At 36.1% G+C, this 19,966-nt stretch overlaps 3 protein-coding genes across 8 annotated transcripts; all 3 read right to left on the bottom strand.

Annotated features, from left to right (window-relative positions):
* Positions 1-1,192: 1,192 nt before the first annotated feature.
* On the bottom strand, positions 1,193-3,259 carry LOC122399864 (protein-serine O-palmitoleoyltransferase porcupine). Its single transcript, XM_043400895.1, has 6 exons — positions 2,808-3,259; positions 2,533-2,725; positions 2,225-2,441; positions 2,047-2,153; positions 1,774-1,976; positions 1,193-1,696 (listed from the first exon to the last, which is right to left on the bottom strand). The coding sequence occupies exons 1-6, from the start codon at positions 3,028-3,030 to the stop codon at positions 1,254-1,256; spliced, it is 1,386 nt and encodes a 461-aa protein (XP_043256830.1). The 5' UTR covers positions 3,031-3,259; the 3' UTR covers positions 1,193-1,253.
* Positions 3,260-4,401: 1,142 nt separating this feature from the next.
* LOC122399860 (protein Son) lies at positions 4,402-9,097 on the bottom strand. 2 transcript variants are annotated; one of them, XM_043400889.1, is made up of 13 exons: positions 8,622-9,097; positions 8,213-8,542; positions 7,716-8,045; positions 7,355-7,616; positions 7,068-7,219; positions 6,863-7,008; positions 6,690-6,798; positions 6,463-6,620; positions 6,278-6,388; positions 6,104-6,217; positions 4,984-5,212; positions 4,759-4,874; positions 4,402-4,688 (listed from the first exon to the last, which is right to left on the bottom strand). In XM_043400889.1, the coding sequence occupies exons 1-13, from the start codon at positions 8,944-8,946 to the stop codon at positions 4,548-4,550; spliced, it is 2,523 nt and encodes an 840-aa protein (XP_043256824.1). In that variant the 5' UTR covers positions 8,947-9,097; the 3' UTR covers positions 4,402-4,547. The 2 variants fall into 2 exon arrangements, with proteins under 2 accessions (XP_043256824.1, XP_043256825.1); XM_043400890.1 differs by lacking the exons at positions 4,402-4,688; positions 4,759-4,874 and adding an exon at positions 5,384-5,447 and having other exon boundaries at positions 5,106-5,212.
* Positions 9,098-9,908: 811 nt separating this feature from the next.
* On the bottom strand, positions 9,909-19,615 carry LOC122399865 (putative inhibitor of apoptosis). 5 transcript variants are annotated; one of them, XM_043400900.1, is made up of 3 exons: positions 19,503-19,615; positions 12,741-13,640; positions 9,909-12,662 (listed from the first exon to the last, which is right to left on the bottom strand). In XM_043400900.1, the coding sequence occupies exons 2-3, from the start codon at positions 13,578-13,580 to the stop codon at positions 12,294-12,296; spliced, it is 1,209 nt and encodes a 402-aa protein (XP_043256835.1). In that variant the 5' UTR covers positions 13,581-13,640; positions 19,503-19,615; the 3' UTR covers positions 9,909-12,293. The 5 variants fall into 5 exon arrangements, with proteins under 5 accessions (XP_043256835.1, XP_043256836.1, XP_043256831.1 ...); XM_043400901.1 differs by lacking the exon at positions 19,503-19,615 and adding an exon at positions 18,559-18,691; XM_043400896.1 differs by lacking the exon at positions 19,503-19,615 and adding an exon at positions 18,174-18,550.
* Positions 19,616-19,966: the final 351 nt, after the last annotated feature.

Here is a 19,966-nt window from a genome sequence, read left to right as displayed (position 1 = left end):
GCAGGAAGAGCGGGGATGTAAACACGCTGTGGCTTCTTCTCGCGGAAGGACGATATATTCCTGTAATTATATAAGATCACTTCATAAAAATTGATTAAATATTTTAACAAATTAATGCATTTCATAAAAAGTGTCATTAATATATAAGAACGAAGATATTTTAATAATGTAAAATAATGTATACTAGGTTCTAAAATCTAAGACTACGGAGAAAGTAAATTTTTTAATTGAAAGGTATTTGTAATCACGAAATAAATTTAAAAATTGGCTGTTTCGAGGGAAATCTGATTTACGGATTGAATATTGCGAATTTTATATGTAAAATTCTTTGTGCATAATTTGTAATTATATAGTTGAACTTAAATGTAGGAATTATGTACATGTAACATTGAAGATTGATTATTGTTAAATAACATAGCACAGACATTAACAATTAGACGCTCGTAATACGTGTTAGAGAAATTTTATATTTATATAGGCAAATATATTCACAAAGAAATTTTAGTTGATTGTCATCTAGTTTATAAATAACATTGAGTACAAACCTGCAATGTTTCGATTTTTGCCTTGAATATGCAATTGAATAATAGAAAGATTTTTTCATATATTTTATAAACTGAAATATAAGTGACCAATTCTAAAATACTTTACTTTTTGTATTTTTTAATTTAATGTAGAAGATATTACTACATTACGTTGTAACATTACATAGTATTATGTATATTACTGCGCTTTACTAGCAATCAGAATCGGCGTGCAAAATTATTGCATTTCGATCGAAAAAAATATAACTTTATTCACTGTTATGATTATGTTAAAGTTTAGCGTACAATGAAGTATTATTTAACGATCATGGCATATGAACTTTTTCATAGTTATTATATACTAATTGTTTAATATGTTTTATACATACATGCAAACATACGTTATGTTATACATCTAATAAAGACTATGTATTTTACTTACTTTCAGAATTCTACAAATTATACAATTTTTCCTGTTCAAAGCTGTTCGATAGTATTGGCGTTTCGTTCCTTTGATAGTTGCCGCAGGAATGTATAATATATTAAAAGCTATTTTTTCCTTTCATTTTATTTTCGTAAAAAACAGTACAAAAAGTCGTAGAAAATATATAAAAACGCTACTATACAATTGTAATTAAAAATTTATTTAAATAATGCGTTAAATTTACGTAATTTTGTTAATTTATCGATTCGACATCGAACGTAACCAGCAAACTAATATGCCTAGTATTATCTAATTAAAAAATATATACAATATGTAACGAACATTACCCAGTGACTAGCGAATCCAAGTTGGGACCATTTCTCGATAGTATGAATGTAGTTGTACCCTGTTTCTTGTAATTCAGACGTATCGAACATAAGGCCTAAATAGGCTAAATGAAAAACTGATAGGCCGGAGAACATCATGTTCGTTAGAAACACCCACCAAGAGTTCTGAGTGTTGTACGCGTGCGAGCATTTATTTTTAGCGCACTGTTTCGCCGCTACACACGCGTCAAAAATATTTGCAAGCATAGATCTGAGCTGGAACTCTACGTATGTATAAAATCCAAGGCTAAGCAGGACCGCTGCCAATTGAAAATTTAATCCATGTAAAAGAGCGCTTGTCAAATACGTCATTGTCACAGCTCCAAATTTCCCTACGTAATTAATGCTAGGACGGAATATATCTAAAAAATTTATAGAAAAATTTAAACACTATGTACGAAAGTTCATCGATAAATATTTAAACGATTCAAATACATACAGGTTTTCAACCAAAAATGCATCGGTACGTTCCAACAAATAACGACTTGCACAAGCGACCGTGGAAATTCCACTTTCAGTGGTTTTACTATAACGGTTAGCGCAAGTGGGAATCCCCCTAGTAGTAACACAGTGGATGCAATGTAAGAGATAAAATAATGAGACGTTCGAAAAGATAATGCGTCCCTATAAGCTAACAACCACCTAAAATGATAAAAGAAAAATTTAATACCTATAAAACATGAGAATCAGTTTCGACTGAACGTTTACTAACTTCCAAGAATTATCCATCACCATCCATTGCGTCCAACAGTTTGACACAGTTAAAAACAGAAAGGATAAAAATGCATATTGAACTGTATACATTATCCACCATTTATCCTAGGAATTTGAAACGTTTGTTAATTTTCTGTGTACGTAGGAAAGAAAATACAATTTCTACTTTCGCGTACCTGATTGTTTAAGCAACGTATCGAAATATAATCCTTGAACGATATCCAAGGACCGAAAAGGCATGTAACGCCGCAAAAAGTATATCCCATGTAACTAAAAATGTTAGGTAAATCGTTTGAATTAAGTTTATCTATAGCTATACTAATTGTTTTCATTGCCATTGTTAATACCACGCTGCGTATTTGGTGCCAGACTATCGGCGGCATAGAAAATTCACTGAAAATCAAAAGCTGTAGAAAAGTTACTCGCATTCGATACTCTCTATTTAAAAAAGAAAGAAGCGATATCTATGTTTTTTGCAACTTACCAATACGCGATAATACATAGAGGTGGCAAAAATATTCCTACGCTCTTGCAATATCGCTTAGGTATGTGTAAAGTGATATATGAAAATGTACATAGTGCTATTAGTATAAACAAACACTCTTTTACATAGTGATGGATATTGTACATACCAATCAACATTGATAATATGTGAAAGGTGCCATGCGATATATGTTCTGTAACATTAAATATATAGATGTGAATCATTCGAATTCATACTTCGCAGACCACATTTGTATATTATCTAATACATCTTACGAGAACCAGCGCATAATCTAAATACAATCGTAGAAACAAGTAGCGGTAGTATGTATGTGGCTGTATCGTAAACGGTGGGACCGAGGCAATACTGGTACAATTCGTGGAATGTTTCTTTCTCGATATCATCGTATTCGTATTCATAGTCCGCGTCCTGCAGATACTCGTATCCCACAAAATCACTTTCATCGTAATAAAAAACCGGTGCCTCTACATCGTCCATTACAGTAGAAATTAAAATGCCAGTCTATCGATGACAACAATTTAACATCGATCACAACACCACTTTTCCCTCGATCTACTTCAACGCGAAAATCGTAATCTTTTATTTTAAAAATCGCATATACGCGTAGGAAAGAAAATAATTAAGTGAAATTTTATTCAGAGGTATCAAACACATTCTAATAATTCTCGGTACGTACGGACGCCGGATCCCAAAAAACTTGCGTTCGTTTGTGTTTATACAACTGTATATGTACCGTGCTTCCGCGAGAAGAAGGCACAGCGTGTTTACGTCCCCACTCCTGTTGCGATCCGGTGACTCGCAGGTATTGGTCGAAAACGGTGGCGAAGTCAGCCAATCACCAGTGAGGATCAGGATTACTGTTTAAAATCCCGCGGTTTCCCCCACTACTCGCGATCACCACCGCTCGCCCCTCTACTCTCGTTCACGGCTCAGGGCGCAGCCTGCACCGCGCAGGCTCAGGTGGCGCCGTGGCGATAGTTGCCCATTCGGTCTTGAGCAGTGCTAGGGAGAGGAGTGGGACGAGCAGTGAGCTTCTAGTGGTAGAGTAAAGGGAGGGGGTAACCCGGTAACGCCACATCTTCGCCTAGCAACGCCAACGAGGATAAAACTTCTGCGAGGACCTAACCCTACGAACGAAGAAAATGGAATGAACTTAACACTGATAGCCAAGCATAGTCACTGGACCGCCACAGTAAAAGGTTCCTAACGAATGTACGTTGAAAATAGAATGAACAATTATTTTTTATTTATTGTATTCATACGATGATGCAATGGTGTACAATTTATTGTGTATTTTACATTTTGTTATAACTGCTTAAAGTGATATTCCATTTAAATTGTGCAAATATTGTGCTGCGTGATATCGAAAGAGGAAAAATTAAAAACTAACCTCACACAACTCATAAAAATTCATAAAAATCCTGAGCCAGGACGTAGCCAGACAACTCATCAGACAAATTCTCATTACTTATAAAAGTATTATAGCATAAATAGATTAATTTTAATAAACGTAGTTGTTTAGAGAAGAACATTACATATTGTACTGTGCGTACATAGTTCATTCGACAAAATTGATTCTTGCCATTCTAAGAGAAAGTCACGAATCAAAATGTCTGCTCGATGAAGTTGTATCCATAGTTGTATGAAATTGATGCACTAACACTCAACATGGCAGTGATCTTTATTAATTTTTAAACAGTCTCTTCAAATCAACTACGTACTAATAAAGTATTAGCGAGTTTCTAAAGGCACGTTTTCATTATAGGTATATACCAGTACATAGATCGAAAGTAACGATAATAATTTTAAAAATAAAAATGCAATACGTTGAAATATTAAATTCTCCTGTCGTCATTTTATTATATACATAATAGGATGAAAAAGGAATAAGTTACGTTCTTTAAATCTAAAAAATTGTATACATTGCTTTACAGTTTCTTTAATTCGCCGAGAATTAATATTAAAATTTCGTTAATTGAAATACAGTGGCAACTTCAAAGTTTCGTAACAAGCATAGAAATGGGATCAGGTAACAATCCTAAAGTCTGCAGGCAAATCTGTGCCGCTTCCGCTTTGGCTTGTTTTTTATTAGGACTTGCTACGCTCGGTTTATATTCAGTTCCATTCACTTTAACCTGAAACGCAATATTAAATGTAAACGATACGTTAAATTCAGCAATGAGAAGGATATAGAGCGCCACAAACCTTGAAAAGGAAATTCTTTCTATGATCTGGTCCACATTCGAAACACAATTCATAAACGGGTGCACCAAGTTTTCGCTTCGAACAATATTCGCCTAACAACGACACTGGATGTTTTCCTGTAATTAAATTTTTATTTCCTCGTATTGTATTTCTATAAATTAGGGAATCGAGAAACGATGTAGTATACGCTGTGCATTCTTCTCGTGGAAGCACGGGACAATGTACCTTCCAAAGTTTTGATAGCGGGTACCAATGGCTTCGCAGTTTTTCCTATTTTCTGTCCAATGTCTTGTTCCGACACCAGGCCTCTTTTATCCAATTTCACTTCGAGCTGCAACGGCTCAAGAGTACCTTCTTTATTTTTTCCCAAACCCTCCCCTGGCCGCCAACCCATCTTCTGCAGTAAAGCCATACCCATCCCACCCGAAACAGGTTGCGCCGATACTAATTGATCCTAAATAGTTCGTTAGATCAAGATGTAATTAATGTTGCAACGTGAATCGAATTATAGATATAAAAATGACGGTAATATATAAAAAGAATTCTCCGTTACTTTACGCTCGTGATAATTCAATGTATAATCGATTGTATAAAATTCTAATATTTTTTGGGTGAGAATACTTACCGAAGAAATCATAAATTCGACATCACGCCGCTGAAGTTGTTTCTTCTCTGATGTAGCTACGTGCCTGTAACAAACCCTCAGGTGGATGCAGACTAATGCTAAATATCCCAGCTTTACGACAGTAAGATACAGTGTAACGCCTGATGAAATCCTATGATAGGAAGCTGATGATAATTAGCAATAATCTCACAAGAGCCCATTATATGAATGAACTTCGTGCAGTCGCTGTTCTTAAACGATTTCTTATTTTCATTCACCGACGCGCCTCGTATTTGTTACTCTCGAATTTATCGTATCAATTGTTAATTATTCAATTAATAATCGAGCGTGTATAAAATAATGGTGCTCCTGTGTCCGTGCAGGCACAGAATCTACCTCTATGTAAGAAATAGTCTGTGCCTACACCACAGTACCTATCGGATCAACATGATCGATCTCGATAGACTGTACCTGAAAACTTGTTACAGGCAATATCAGTATCAGGCAATGCATTGTTAAAACAGGAGAAAGGAAGAAGCAAAAAGAGAAAAAAAAAAACTGTGATGTAAATGCGAGCGCATGCGCGTTAACACGTGTGCTCGCATCTCAAACAAAATTTGGTCAATTATTTGACACGTAAATATATAATTAGATCAAGAAGGCACTATCGTAAGTTTCAATAGAAAAATAAATGTGGAATGAAGGACAACGAGACAATCAGACTGCAAATAATACTGTTACCTTACGAGCCCAGGCCTGATAACCTGATGTAAGTTCTGCCGGTGAGAGCACTTTGGCTCCGGTGCTGCCAGTAAACTGACCTGGCATCTGTTTGCTTTCAGCCCACGTCTTCATCTGTAACGTGTAAAATAATAACGTGGAACGCTAAAGATACTTTTAATCACGGTATATTACCTCATTTTGCGCGCGATACATTTCGTTCTGCGCGCACACATCGTTTGGATTCTCTCTCAACTTTCTCATCGCAGCCAATCGTTGCGATACTATAGAACCAATATCTATTAGCTGTAATTGTACACACGTATAAATACATATATATACTTTCGAACAAACTGAAAAGTATCACTACGTTTTCGTACCTCCGTTGTTACCGACTGGGAGAAAATAGTCGTTGGTTGTATCGGTTGTACAGGTGCAGCCGGGGGTATCACAGCGGGAGGTTCGCTTGACGTAGAAGCTGGCACAATCGGTTTCTTTGGTTCTACTTTTTTTGGCGTTACCGGTACCCATTCGTTCTCTGTAGAAAATGAGTAACTGTGAATAAGTAAAAATTTAGTTTCAAACATCCGTAAATGAGGAATTTTACCGCTCTTTCTGTGATGCTGGCCACTCGATACAGGGAATTGTAAACGCAGTTGATTCGATGATTCTACTGTCTTTTCTTGGAATGTTTTCGTCGGTAATTGTTTCGCGTCCTAAAGACAATAGTACAATCGACAATTACATTATTAATTATCTCATTAAATGTAGCGAACTCACCCGAATATTCATGATGATAGAACTAGGTCGTCCTTTGAGCAAAAAGGGATGGTGAAAGCCTTTCTCTGACTCGCTTCCGTCCTCGTCCGATGAGATACTGGAAAGTTCACCTAATGCCTCAGACTTCGATAGTGATTTACAAAAATCTGAAACAAAGAAATGTTTTGTATAATCGCGTACATCAGTTGTATAACCGTATAGTTACCTGTGAGTTCGTCCACTGTCTTTCCACCAGCTTGTATCGCAGCGATAGCTTTGTCTTGTTGCGCCAATGGTAGTGTTCCTTGTTTGATCATATTTATTGCATTCCTTCTAGCAATTTCTAATAATTTCTTCTTATCAATTTCTATTCTTTCCCTTATAAAATATAGAAATTAAATACTTATAAATACAGTAGTAGTTACATACAGGGTGTTCGGCCAATCCTGGGGGAAATTTTAATGGAGGATTCTAGAGGCCAAATTCCCTGTATAGTGATAAAAGAATACTAACTTCCGTTCTCTGCTTCTGCTCCGTCCCCTCGTATATTTATCTCTGCTCCTATCGTCGCTACGGCTTCTGTGTCTTCTCCTTTCTCTGCTTTTCGCGGACTCTCTCCTATCGTTGCTGCGACTTTTATCGTGCCTGTCTCTGCTTTTGTCTCTTCGTTTGTCTCTGCCTCTACTACGGCTTCTATGCGAGTCTGAACGCGTTCGAGATTCGGATCTCCTCTTCTCTTGCGATTGGCAATTGTGATTACGTTTACTGTCTTTACCTGTCGTAGAGTTTTGGTTATGATTATGTACCTTATCTTTGTACTCGCTATCCATATACAACTTTGACTTTTCTATATCGTCTGATCTTTTATCCATACCTTCCAGTCTCTTTTTCTCCTTTTCTCTTAGTATCAATCTCAAATCGTTTCTAGCGGTTATTCCCCCTTTCGTAGGACTCAGTACCCTGTTCTCCCCTTTATCCAAAGTTGGACTCAACGTTGGCGACCTAAGCGAAGTGTATTGTAACGGGCTAGGACTCAACGTTGGTGTCCTGTTGTCTGTACTACTATCGGATATTTCACCATCTTCCATCCGTGCTGCTTTCTCCTTCACCTTGTTCTCTATTTCCTTCACCGTGTTGTTATAAACTGTACTGTTCTTGAGATCTTTTATCAAAATTTTCCCTTGAATTGCTTGCTTTGATTTGTCTACGCATAGAAAAACATCGTTACATACTCATTAACGCGTTCTAAAGTGGGAATGACAATTAATTTCCAGAAATTAAAGCAACAAATAGAACAAAAATGGTCTTCGTCAAATATATACTTCAAAATTATCACTCTTGACGTAAAATTATTAAACGAATTATACAAACCAAGAATTTTAGGTATCAACGGCTCTTCTGGATCCTCTTGAATTTTTTTTGAAATAGGAGGCAATTGAGGGCTCTCCGAGCTTTTTACAAAAGTACTTTCCGATCCCGGTTCCTTCTTAATTAACAAGACTTCTTCGAAATTTGTCGACACGGCCGTATCTTTCTTTTTCAATCCGTTATCTTTGCTATAGCCTTTCCTTTTTACAATGCTACTAGAACTATTGACCTTCGATATTTTATTCTTGGGCTCGTCCGAATCCGATGATCTGCTCGACTCATTTTCGTGCTTCCGTTTAGTCTTCTTTTTATGCTTCTTCTTCTTTTTAACATCTGTTCGTTACAAAAGATTATATTTCAAGCATTTAATAATACAGACTACATAGATTTCTAATTATTTATAATATCTTACTATTGCTTTCAGGGTCGCTGTTACTTTCGGAAGAATTGCGTCTCGATTTCTTTTTATGCTTTTTATCCTTGTGCTTGTGCTTTTTCTTGGCCTTTTTCTTTTTTATCTGAGACTTCTTAAGTTTCTCGACTTTGATATTGGCATTTGGGACCTGTTGATCGGTGTTCTCCGGCGATGCTATTCCCTCCTCGGCGTCAAACGTGCTAAATAACTCTGTCAGTATTTCGTTCGACGATTTCTCGGGCAGTCCGGGTTCCGGCTTAATTTTTATTCTATCAACACCGACAGTGGTGATTAAATTTGCGATATCGAACAAGTCACCCATGTTACTGTTCGTTCATTTGCATAAATAAAAAACCAAACACGGGGATAGTAGCAAAGCTTTCACAGATTTAAGATTTTTACAACGGTCACGTTCGACTTTGCTATCATACATTATCATCGCACCGAACCAGCAGTCGCCATTTATACTGTAATAATCATACGCCATTACAGTACATGTGGGGATTTCTAGGGTTGTTCATGGTGGCGCCACCGTCGCGCTGGTTGCAACGAGCGCGTGTAACTAGGGCGCAGTGATGGACTCTCGTGGGGTTCCTTTCTGCGCATGCGTACGCTGACGTCACAGCTACCTGTTATGCATCTTTAGCGCAAAAAAGGGGTGCATGTAAGGGGCCTGTTGGGAATTCCAACATTTTATTAGCGGACACCTCATTTAGTTAAATATTAGCTTAAGGGGTAAGACCACTGAAAAAATTTGAAATAAAGCGTTTTTTTTTTGGAATCATGTTTGTTACTAGGTTACCAGAAAGTTATACTCTTCATCTCTTAATGTTTCTCACTCGATCTTATTTTTCTTTCTAACATATATAAGATCGATGAAATCGATAAGGTAATGATTAGATTTCATCTGTCTCCTTGTTAGGTTGTTTCAGTTCAGTATTAAACTTGCAACAACTTAAAAAGGAAGACCGTATTACGATGATTCTATCGTCCTTCCACGAGAAGAAGGCACAGCTTGTTTACATCCCCACTCTTGCTGCAGTCCGCTGATTGGCTGTCACAGATCTTCGTCACAGTTTTCGACCAATGCCTGTGAGTCAGCGGACTGCACCAGGAGTGGGGATGTAAACACGCTGTGCCCTCTTCTCGTGGAAGAATGGTACTGATCAAAAGTAAAAATGATTTATTTGAACTTACATGCACGAATGCATGAAGTGTACGGTCGTGCATACGTCCGTATAAATATATTTTGGTAATTCTGTATTAAAGAACGAACAAGTAAAATGTCAGATAAAATTTATGTGTATTGACAATGTAATTTAAAATATACAAGACATTGGCGATAAATAAAAACTAATAATGAAAATGTGCGAATGATTTCAAGTACAATATAATATTACATAAAATTTAGTAATTCTACATGATTAATGATTTTTATGGTATAAACAAATATATACTACCTACCTAATATTTCGCTTCATTTTTAGCGTGAATCTACTCGAATACGTAATATTTCCTAAAAAATTTTGAAAACATTGATAAAGTTGTTTGTACTCGTCATTATTAATTGCGATCTTAAATAACGAAATAATTTCTTTGCGAAAAACGTTTTTTTTTTTTAAAGCTCAATCTGTTCGAAAGTAACTGTAACGATTACAAGAGAAAATTCATTGCATAAAGAATAACATATACAATTTTTACGAACTTCACATTTTGCTCCTACGATTCAGACAATTTAACAACAGACAAATTAACGCAATGTATGAATCATTCATAAATATAGTAACTGGCAAAAAGGCAAAATCGTAATGGGCTACATCCTACTTTATTAGCTTCTAAAACCCTTCAACCCTACAGCAAGTACTTCTTATGATTGTATATTATATATGTTAAATATTTTTCAGTCAGAATACACGTTGAAAGTAAATTTTTTTTTTTATGCGTACGAAGATTTGCCAAGAACATAAAATAATTTCGTATCGGATAGATTAGAATTTTGTGTTAAATGTACATGATCGAATAATAGAACTAAGCGTTCGATTCTAAAATCATTGAAATGAAATTTGCATTCAAGATTACTTGTCTAATACGTTCGACTTAAGTTGCATTGTATCGTATAACTAAAATTAAGAAAAAAAAAAAGGAAAAGCAATTAACGTATCCCATTTTTCATTGAAGTAATATACAATAATGTTAATCATAGCCAAAAGCAGGCGCCAGAAAAATTCCAGCGCATCGATTGAACGTGAATGGCCTATTGTTTCCTTTTATTTTCTGTACCTATTAAATGGATAACATTTTCCTACTTTTAATTATAGTTGTGTACACAATATACAAACCTGTTTCGTAATATCACCAAATTTTGCAAATCATAAAAGTGCTAAAAGTTTCCACTGCGTATATATATATATATATATATAATATACATACAGGGTGTTCGGTCAATCCTGGGAAAAATTTTAATAGGGGATTCTAGAGACCAAAATAAGACGAAAATCAAGAATACCAATTTGTTGATGGAGGCTTCGTTAAAAAGTTATTAACGTTTAAAGTTAAAGTGTGCAGCGCGCACGGTTTTCGTCTCACAAGCGCAACTATAAACGTTAATAACTTTTTAACAAAGCCTCCATCGACAAATTGGTATTCTTGATTTTCGTCTTATTTTGGCCTCTAGAATCCGCCATTAAAATTTTTCCCATGGCCGAACACCCCGTATATATAAACATTACAACACCCTAGTTTAGTTAAGTCGAATAATTATGTTCGAACGTAGCAACTTAGATGTTTAATCCTGCGTATCTTACGTGATACACAAGTTGACAATATTGGACAAAACTAAACTGGGGCAAACGACGAAGAAGTAGACGTTAATTTCATTAGCATTTTAATAAAATTAAAATTTAATATTTTAATTTCATTAGGATTTTAATAAAATTAAAATTTAATATTTTAATTTCATTAGGATTTTAATAAAATTAAAATTTAATATTTTCTCATTAAATTTCTATAACTAACAATTGTAAATCTTTGCTCATTTTTTCGGCATTATATAATACTAATGACTAGACTTCATGTTTTTTTTGTTGCTATTTGTACTTTTGCGTGAAGCACATTTTACTTTTGTTGCCTTCCTAATTAATCCAATGATACGGACAACGAAAATTTATGAATGTGCAAATAGCAACATTCAGTTGCAGGTACAGCTTCTTATTATTCAGACAAAATTAATCTGAAAATCTTATTTGAAGACCAGTGATTAGCAAGTATTTCTCTTCTTCACTCATGATATGTTGGGCATTTGTAAGATTACTTAAATATATTTATATCATTTATTGTAATACTGATCGCGCGCGGATAAATTTTCGAACACGAAGGGAATTCATTGACCTTGTTGCAATTACGAAATATATTTCTGTGTGTCAGTTGCATATCAGAATAAATTTTGTTTACATCCTTCATATACTTGTGATTTAAACATCGCACAAAGTCTTGAGAAATTTATAGGATCCTTTATAGCTTGTACCCGCAGACTGGTATGCTACATGAGTCATGTCATTTAGTGCAGTTCGCGATGGATTATCGCTACCAGTCGTGGATGACCGAGTATAAAACATTTTAATTAAAATCATATGTAGAATTTAATCATTGTCTATCACAAGGTATGAAATACTATGAGAAGAAGGCTCGTACAGTCATAGTAACAGGCTCTCTGCATACTGCACAAGTCGTCATACCAGGAGCACATTTAACACAAGCAACTATATGTCCACAGGGTAAAAATACTACTCCTAATTCCCCGTTATAACAGATTTTACACATCCTCGCGTCATCTACGGGCTTATTATTTTGTGTCTTTGTATTATTTGACAGTTCCTCTGCGTTTACTTTTACAGATTCTGTGTCAATACCGATGCTCTTTACTCCACTGTCTTGAGAACTTGGGCCTGGATTACTTTCCGCATCTTCCTTTTTCTCTACGTCTGTGGGTACGGATTGAACTTTCTTAATGAAACCAGGTAAATTCATTTGCATCATTTCCTGTAACGGGTAGAAAGCATAGATCAGTATACAATTTTATTCCATTCGTACGAAACATGATACAGCTCTTGTACTTACCTCTTTAGACGGTGGAGATATATGCTGACCCGTGACTTTATTTACATATTCTTGCCCTTTAACCATTAACAGATAATAGCATTTGGAGAACCATTTCGCGTGTTGTTCCCAAGGATCGTCTTCCGGTTCCCAATCTTTCAAACCACCTCCGCAATGATAACACAACGTCTGGTCACCTTTTCCAGTATAATAAAAGCCTGCGTCCGCCAACTCTTCTTTCGTTCGTGGCATAAACTTTGGCCAAGTTTCAAACGTATGTAGCCTGGCATCGTAACTGGCGTATTCAGAATGCACAGGTCCCTTGGACCTTCCCAAACCTAAACAGCTTAATTTCGCTGTGCTCGGTAGTTGCAATTCCGTTGACAAAGTACGATTATCAGGACCGGATGTTGGTCGATATTCTATTCCGTAAGGTCCACATACGTCCCCGCTTCTCGGTCTGGGTGGTAGAACCGTGCTTGGATCGACTCCAATCGGCACATTACCACAATTTATTTTGCGAATAAATCTACATCTTGCAGACCAACGTTGATGGTCGGTCATAGGGTTATCGCCTTCTATCCATTGGCATATTTCTACATTGCATTCGAAGCATCTTACTTTATCCTCCTCACCGGTATAGTAAAATCCAGCAGCTGCGAGAATTTCAGGCTCTATATACGGCACAGGCCAATGCTCGAAACTCTGCAGTCTGGCCACTTCGAAGTGATAATCGACGTTGTCCACTTCGTCTCTTAATACATGAGGCGTTATAGGAGGTGGTGGTGTTAAATGTGCATTCGCAGAAGGTTTAAAATTCGTATCGCTTCCCAACTCTCTGTGCTTAATAATACCAGTCATCTTGTTTAAATTAGAGATAGAAGTAATATCTTGGAAAGGTCTCCTCGATTATTTTGAAACCTATTAAAAACATCAGAAATCAAACAACCTACCAACGTGAAATTGAATTAATTTTATAGGCATTGGCGATAATTCTATTTAATCCTTTTTTTCGCAAGTTCGTGCGTCAGAGCTATTCACGATCGAACGATATCGTTCTATGTAAAATTGGCTAAGCTTAGTATCAATTTTACATATCAAAATTATGGACATATGGAACGTATGCGTTAAAAGAAAAAAAAAGAAAAGAGGCGCAATGCGAGAGACGTGCGATCGTGATGCACATTTATGGAAAATTATGCGCATTCGTGGATACACGAATACATGGGAGAGCGAGAGCAAGAGGGAGAGATAAAGAGAGATAGATGACTTTAGTGAGTGGGACTCCGCTGGCTTGGTCGCGATGCCGTTATGATTCGTGAATGATGGAGTATCATAGACTTTTCACACACCACGTAACGTCGAAATAACGCAGCCTACATGTCGCACACAAACAAGAACTTCCGAGAAACAAGCTCAATCTCTCTCTTCGTTCTCATAGTCTGACTGACGCAGCTGTAATACACACTCATGCTGTTCACCGCCCTGTGCGACGTTGCCGCGTATATGGCCCGTATTTTAACTTCTCTTGTTGCATTATACAACTGCGCGCTCATGGGAATGAAATGTATCGACAAGGGCGTAGCAACTTCCTATGCCTCTTTTATACAGGGTGTTCGGCCACCCCAGGGAAAAATTTTTATGGGGGATTATAGAGGCAAAAATAAGACGAAAATCAAGAATACCAATTTGTCGATCGAGGCTTCGTTAAAAAGTTATTAACGTTTAAAGCTGTTCTCGCAAGTGGAACTTTAAACGTTAATAACTTTTTAACGAAGCCTCCATCAACAAATTGGTATTCTTGATTTTCGTCTTATTTTAGTCCCTAGAATCTCCCATTAAAATTTTTCCCAGGAATGGCCGAACCCCCCCGTATCATAATTTTGTCCTTACGACCGTTAAAACTTTGTCAAAATAATTGCGTTATAGTTTTAAGAATCTTAAATGATTATTTAAGATTCTTAAATTTTTTGTCTGGGTCAATTTTATTGTTATTAAATTTCTCGAAATTTGATCCAAAACGTTGGGTAGATTGCTTAAAAGTATCAAATTTGTCGATCTGTGTCGGACTTTCTCGTACTGTTCGAATGTTCGTACGTTACACGAGAGACAAGCCTGCACGCTCCTACTTGCGAGAAAGCTCGGTTTATACAGGGTACTAAACCGGTTTGCTACGGCTCTGGGCTGGAAATCTACAGTGGATTCCTTTCTTCCCCTTTCCGGAATGCATACTTTTCTAATGGCCTGTTCGTGTGAAACGAAGCTACAAATTAATCATATCTACGAATTCTGGAATTAACCAATACACAATAAGAAATAGGTTTAAATGCTATCGATATACAATAATCGAAAAATAAAAATAATTCCAAGAAACTCTTCTGTACTTTTGCATATGTTTTCAACGATACGCATTTTTCTATCGAACACTATTTTACGACATTCTTCTACGCTTCGATAAAAAATCTGTTTCTGTACGAAGACACCTAAAACGTTGTAAATTTAAAGAGTCTGCGTTTAACTATGTTCGAGTATCGAGGGCTTTGGAAATAAACAAAATTAATACATCCTAAAAGAACTATATTTTCGTTGTGCGAATTAAAAATCAATCGCAGAATTAAATGTCCGATTTTTCTTTGAACTTTCACATCTGTTTCGTTCGTTCCATTTGGCAACAGCGTAATCAAGGGGAAGGGAGACACAACGGAAGTTGGTATGCAATGGAGATAGACATAAACAGCACAGGCATGTGTGGGTCAATTGTTTGTACGACGAAGAAAAGGAAATGTTTATATTTTCAATTAGCCTTTACTTTGAAATTATTCTTCGTATTATTTCTTATCCGAAACGATTCACTTCTGCAAGTTCTCGATCTTCGTCGAACCCGTCATAATCACAATTTATAATCAAGAAAGCCATTTCGATATCTAATCTTATTCGCGAACCGATAAAACTTTTCGATAAATGTTTACTTTAATATGGCTCTGCTCCAAATCTGTGTATTTTTGTACAGCTTCTTCGCAAACAGTTTCATTTCAACCAACCCTGGGAAAAATTTTATTGGGAGATTCTAGAGGCCAAAATAAGACGAAAATCAATAATACTAATCTGTTGATGGAGGCTTCGTTACAAAGTTATTAACGTTTAAAGTTTCGCCAGTACTGAATTTTGTACTCCAAAATGCGCAAGATTTCGGGGGTAGGTATATTCACCAAAAATTATTGTAATTGACCCCCCCCCCAACCGAAAATAATTTTTCCAGAACAATTTGAAATATTTATAATTTTGTCGAAAAATTTCACACCTTCCCGAATTTTTGTCTCGAAAATGGGTAGGATTTCGAGGGTACGTCTAATGATAAAAAGTGATTATAATTGACCCCCATAACCGAAAATAATTTTTCCAGAACGACTTAAAATTTTTTTTTTCTTATCGAAAAATTTAGGAACTACCCCCTGTCGATTTTTCTTATAACTTTGTTTTTCATTTTTAATATATTTGTTTGACGCTCTATAGAAAAGTTGTCTAATACTTTTTTGTAAGTACCCATAGGCTCTGCATCAGAAAAAAATTCCAATGAGATACCTTTACTATTGTAGGAGTTATGGCCGTTTGAAAATTGGACCAATTTTAGGGGATTTTTCTCACTTTACGGTGTCAAGGAACAACTTTCTCAATATTGTTAGAACTTCTACATATTCTCGTAATTTTGTTTGACGACCTACGGAAATATTGTTTAATACTTTTTTGTAGATATCCATGGGCTCTATTTCCACAATAAATTTCATTGAAATATATTCACTATTGTAGGAGTTATGGTCGTTTGAAAATTGGACCACTTCTATGGGGTTTTACTAAGTTTACAGAGTTAAGAAACAACTTTTCCAATATTCTAAGAATTTCTAAATATTCTGCATCAAAATACGCGTTTTTTACATTTTGAAACATTAAAATCCTTCAATCTGTTCAGGCAGCATTTCTGGCCTCACATTAGATTTTTTTTTTCTCGAAAGTACGTAGGATTTCGAGGTATGTCTATTCACCAAAAATGCTTGTAATTGACCCCTCTAACTAAATATAATTTTTTTAGTATGATTTGAAATTTTTTAATTTCGTCTAAAAATTTCAGTACCTTCTTGAATTTTTTTCTCGAAAGTAGGTAAGATTTCGGGGGTATGTGTATTCACAAAAAATGATTGCAATTGAGCCCCTTAGCTAAAAATAATTTTTTCAGAACGATTTGACATTTTTTTTTTCGTCGACAAATTTAGGCATCTGTTCGAATTTTTTTCTCGAAAATGGGTAGGATTTTAGGGGTATGTCTATTCACCAAAAATGCTTGTAATCGACCCCTGTAACTAAATATAATTTTTTTGGTATGATTTGAAATTTTTTAATTTCGTCTAAAAATTTCAGTACCATCTTGAATTTTTTTCTCGAAAGTGGGTAAGATTTCGGGGGTATGTGTATTCACAAAAAATGATCGTAATTGACCCCTGAAACTAAATATAATTTTTTTAGTATGATTTGAAATTTTTTAATTTTGTCGAAAAATTTCAGTATCTACTCGAATTTTTTTCTCGAAAGTGGGTAGGATTTCGGGGGTATGTGTATTCACCAAAAATGATTGCAATTGATCCCCTTAGTTAAAATAATTTTTCCAGAACGATTTGAAATTTTTTAATTTAACTTTTTAATAACTTTTTAACGAAGCCTCAGTCGAGAAATTGATATTCTTGATTTTCGTCTTATTTCGGCCTCCAGAATCTCCCATTAAGATTTTTTCCCACGGGTGAATCAATTTGATCGATATTCCGACAATTAGTTTTGGCGATTAGGTTAGGTCCGGCTATTTTTTATTTCGCCGTCGAGGGGAGGGCAACCTGCAACGAGCACGAACACTATGCATGTATGAGTTAGGTCTGGGGGCTGTTATATTATTGAAATTGGTTAAATTGAATCTTTTTGTCCACCCGTTATATACGCTCGCCTGTCGGTCAACCCGATGTGAACAGAAGACGATCGGTGGCCCCTTGCAGACGCAACTCGCCTACCGCACACTCGCAGACATAGTGAACGTGTGGTAGTGCCAACAATTTTTGGAAATATCTCTCGAACCGAGCCTAAACGACCACTATCGTTCGGACAAAACTTATTCACAATCTCCTCCTCCGTAACGTACCAAAAAATCATCAAAATCCGCGACTACCAGTTTCTCAATATTTTAAATCCTTTTTTTTTTTTTGTAAGAAGGAATGCTAATGCGCGTTATTTTTTGTACCTCCTACCATCTGTACTTCTTCACAAAGATGAAATACAAGCCTTTCGCGAAGAAACCATCGGACCAATATACAGATTTAAGGATAAAGCCACGAAAGTAAACGTTCACCGTACGTAGCATTTTCCCGCAGAGAAAGAACCGTGTACGTATGATTAATAAAACGTACTGTAACATACCGATATCGGAACAACCGTGAAGGTCCCCCGTGAACACACACGCACTTTGTTCTCGTTTTCGTCCTTTAGCAAATTAATTTCCTCCGTTGATCAATAAAATTTCACGCGCACACTAAGTAACAACCTGGTCTCGTGGCGGATATATTCGATTATTTCGTTTATACGGATACGAACGGTACGAGAACAAATTAACCGTACCGACTTTCATTAATAAAACGTGGCCGTTGGATCGAGTAACTGAGTCAGAACCCGCGCACTGTTTGTCGAAATTATATTCTCGCGATGAAAACCATATTGATGCGACGCGAGGATATCAGAAACGAGAAACGCGAGTGGTACTCTCGAACATTTCCAGTGTCTGGTGTTATGAAGAGCAATGGCGTACCTCTGTAAGCTCCTTAGTCCCCACTCGGGTTCGACCCAACCAAAGCGTAGTAATAACGGAGGAGCGATGGAAAAGGCCATGGAAAAGGCCGCGGCCAATCTACGCCTCTCTCTCTCTCTCTCTCTCTCTCTCTCTCTCTCTCTCTCTCTCTCTCTCTCTCTCTCTCTCTCTCTCTATGTTTTCAGTTACACGTGCAGCTTAACGCGTAAATTTCCCAGAATTCTTTGTCATTTTGAAAACTTTTCGTCAAAGAGATATTTTCCAAAATCAATATCAATACTCTCTCTCTCTCTATATATATACTACTCTAATTCCTGCTAGCTTCTACTTCCACGATTATTTTCACGTTCCGCAACACGGCTTCGTACCGATATGTTTTAATGTTTAAAAATAGAAATATGCGATAAACACACCGCATCATCGATGCGTTTTTTGGCAATGTATGCATATCTATATCGATACGTGGAGTTTGGCACGTAACGAAATAATATTTTTACGACAAAGGAATTTTAATTATTCGTTTTCGACTTGTTATCGCCGGATCGTTTTAATAAATGTAATCAATTCTTGGAACGGGTCGTGACTGCTGCTTTGCCAAGTCATCCAGTGTTTTAACAATGAGTCAGTTGTAACAATGAAAGCGACATTGTTTTGCATAAGACGTATATATTTAATGGCGAGAAAGGTTTTTCTTGAAACGAGGCTCGAATTAAACGTTTTCTTCATTTTAATAGCGTTTTTCACACAGTCAATTTATAAATATTATATGCATACGACTGTACAACGAAATAACGTACGTCTAATTCGGGCTTTGAAACGATAACCTAATTGTTTCGTATAATGATTACTGTACAAATATTACATAGACATTGAACGCGTTTTTGTTCTATTATTTGATATGGAATTATCGGAACGACAGAAATGAAATAACTGCATAAACTTACCTTCAGGTAATACAAACTTAACAACACTGTCCTTTAACGACTCGAATGTATCAGAAACTGGCAAAGTATAAGGTTATAAGCTTAAGGCTGACACATCCTTAGTCTTTATCTACCAGGTTATCTTGCTTTAAGTACAAAAGTACATATTGTTTTTCATTATTCTTGTTAAATTGCGTAGATCACGATGTCTAGGAAAAATATTATCTATATATATATATTGTTACGTTGAAAAAGTCGGACGATTCTTTTGTCCATTAAATCCGATATATTTACAAGTACTTGTACTAGCTTTTTACGAACAATTAACAGCAGCTGATACATTCGATAATACGTATTCTATGTATTATAAATCTGGTATAACAAATGCATTTATTATATCAACTACAGATGCATAATTTGAACAACGATCGACGAAAGGTGGGGAAAATTTTAATGGGAGATTCTAGAGCCCAAAATAAGACGAA

Source organism: Colletes gigas, unplaced genomic scaffold (assembly GCF_013123115.1).
Source record: "Colletes gigas isolate AHSC1104 unplaced genomic scaffold, ASM1312311v1 Colletes_gigas_Sc00015, whole genome shotgun sequence".
NCBI classification, from domain to species: domain Eukaryota; kingdom Metazoa; phylum Arthropoda; class Insecta; order Hymenoptera; family Colletidae; genus Colletes; species Colletes gigas.
The sequence above is the reverse complement of the archived record's forward strand: the minus strand, read 5'-3'. Positions and strand labels throughout refer to the sequence as shown.

Coding starts and splice junctions, on each gene's coding strand:
- LOC122399864 (XM_043400895.1), bottom strand. CDS start 3,030: ATGGACGATGTAGAGGCACCGGTTTTTTATTACGATGAAAGTGATTTT. Junction 2,726..2,807: donor TAGATTATGCGCTGGTTCTC/GTAAGATGTATT, acceptor TTAATGTTACAG/AACATATATCGCATGGCACC. Junction 1,977..2,046: donor GTGATGGATAATTCTTGGAA/GTTAGTAAACGT, acceptor TTATCATTTTAG/GTGGTTGTTAGCTTATAGGG.
- LOC122399860 (XM_043400889.1), bottom strand. CDS start 8,946: ATGGGTGACTTGTTCGATATCGCAAATTTAATCACCACTGTCGGTGTT. Junction 8,046..8,212: donor GTTGATACCTAAAATTCTTG/GTTTGTATAATT, acceptor TTCTATGCGTAG/ACAAATCAAAGCAAGCAATT. Junction 6,799..6,862: donor CTATCATCATGAATATTCGG/GTGAGTTCGCTA, acceptor TATTGTCTTTAG/GACGCGAAACAATTACCGAC.
- LOC122399865 (XM_043400900.1), bottom strand. CDS start 13,580: ATGACTGGTATTATTAAGCACAGAGAGTTGGGAAGCGATACGAATTTT. Junction 12,663..12,740: donor TATCTCCACCGTCTAAAGAG/GTAAGTACAAGA, acceptor TACCCGTTACAG/GAAATGATGCAAATGAATTT.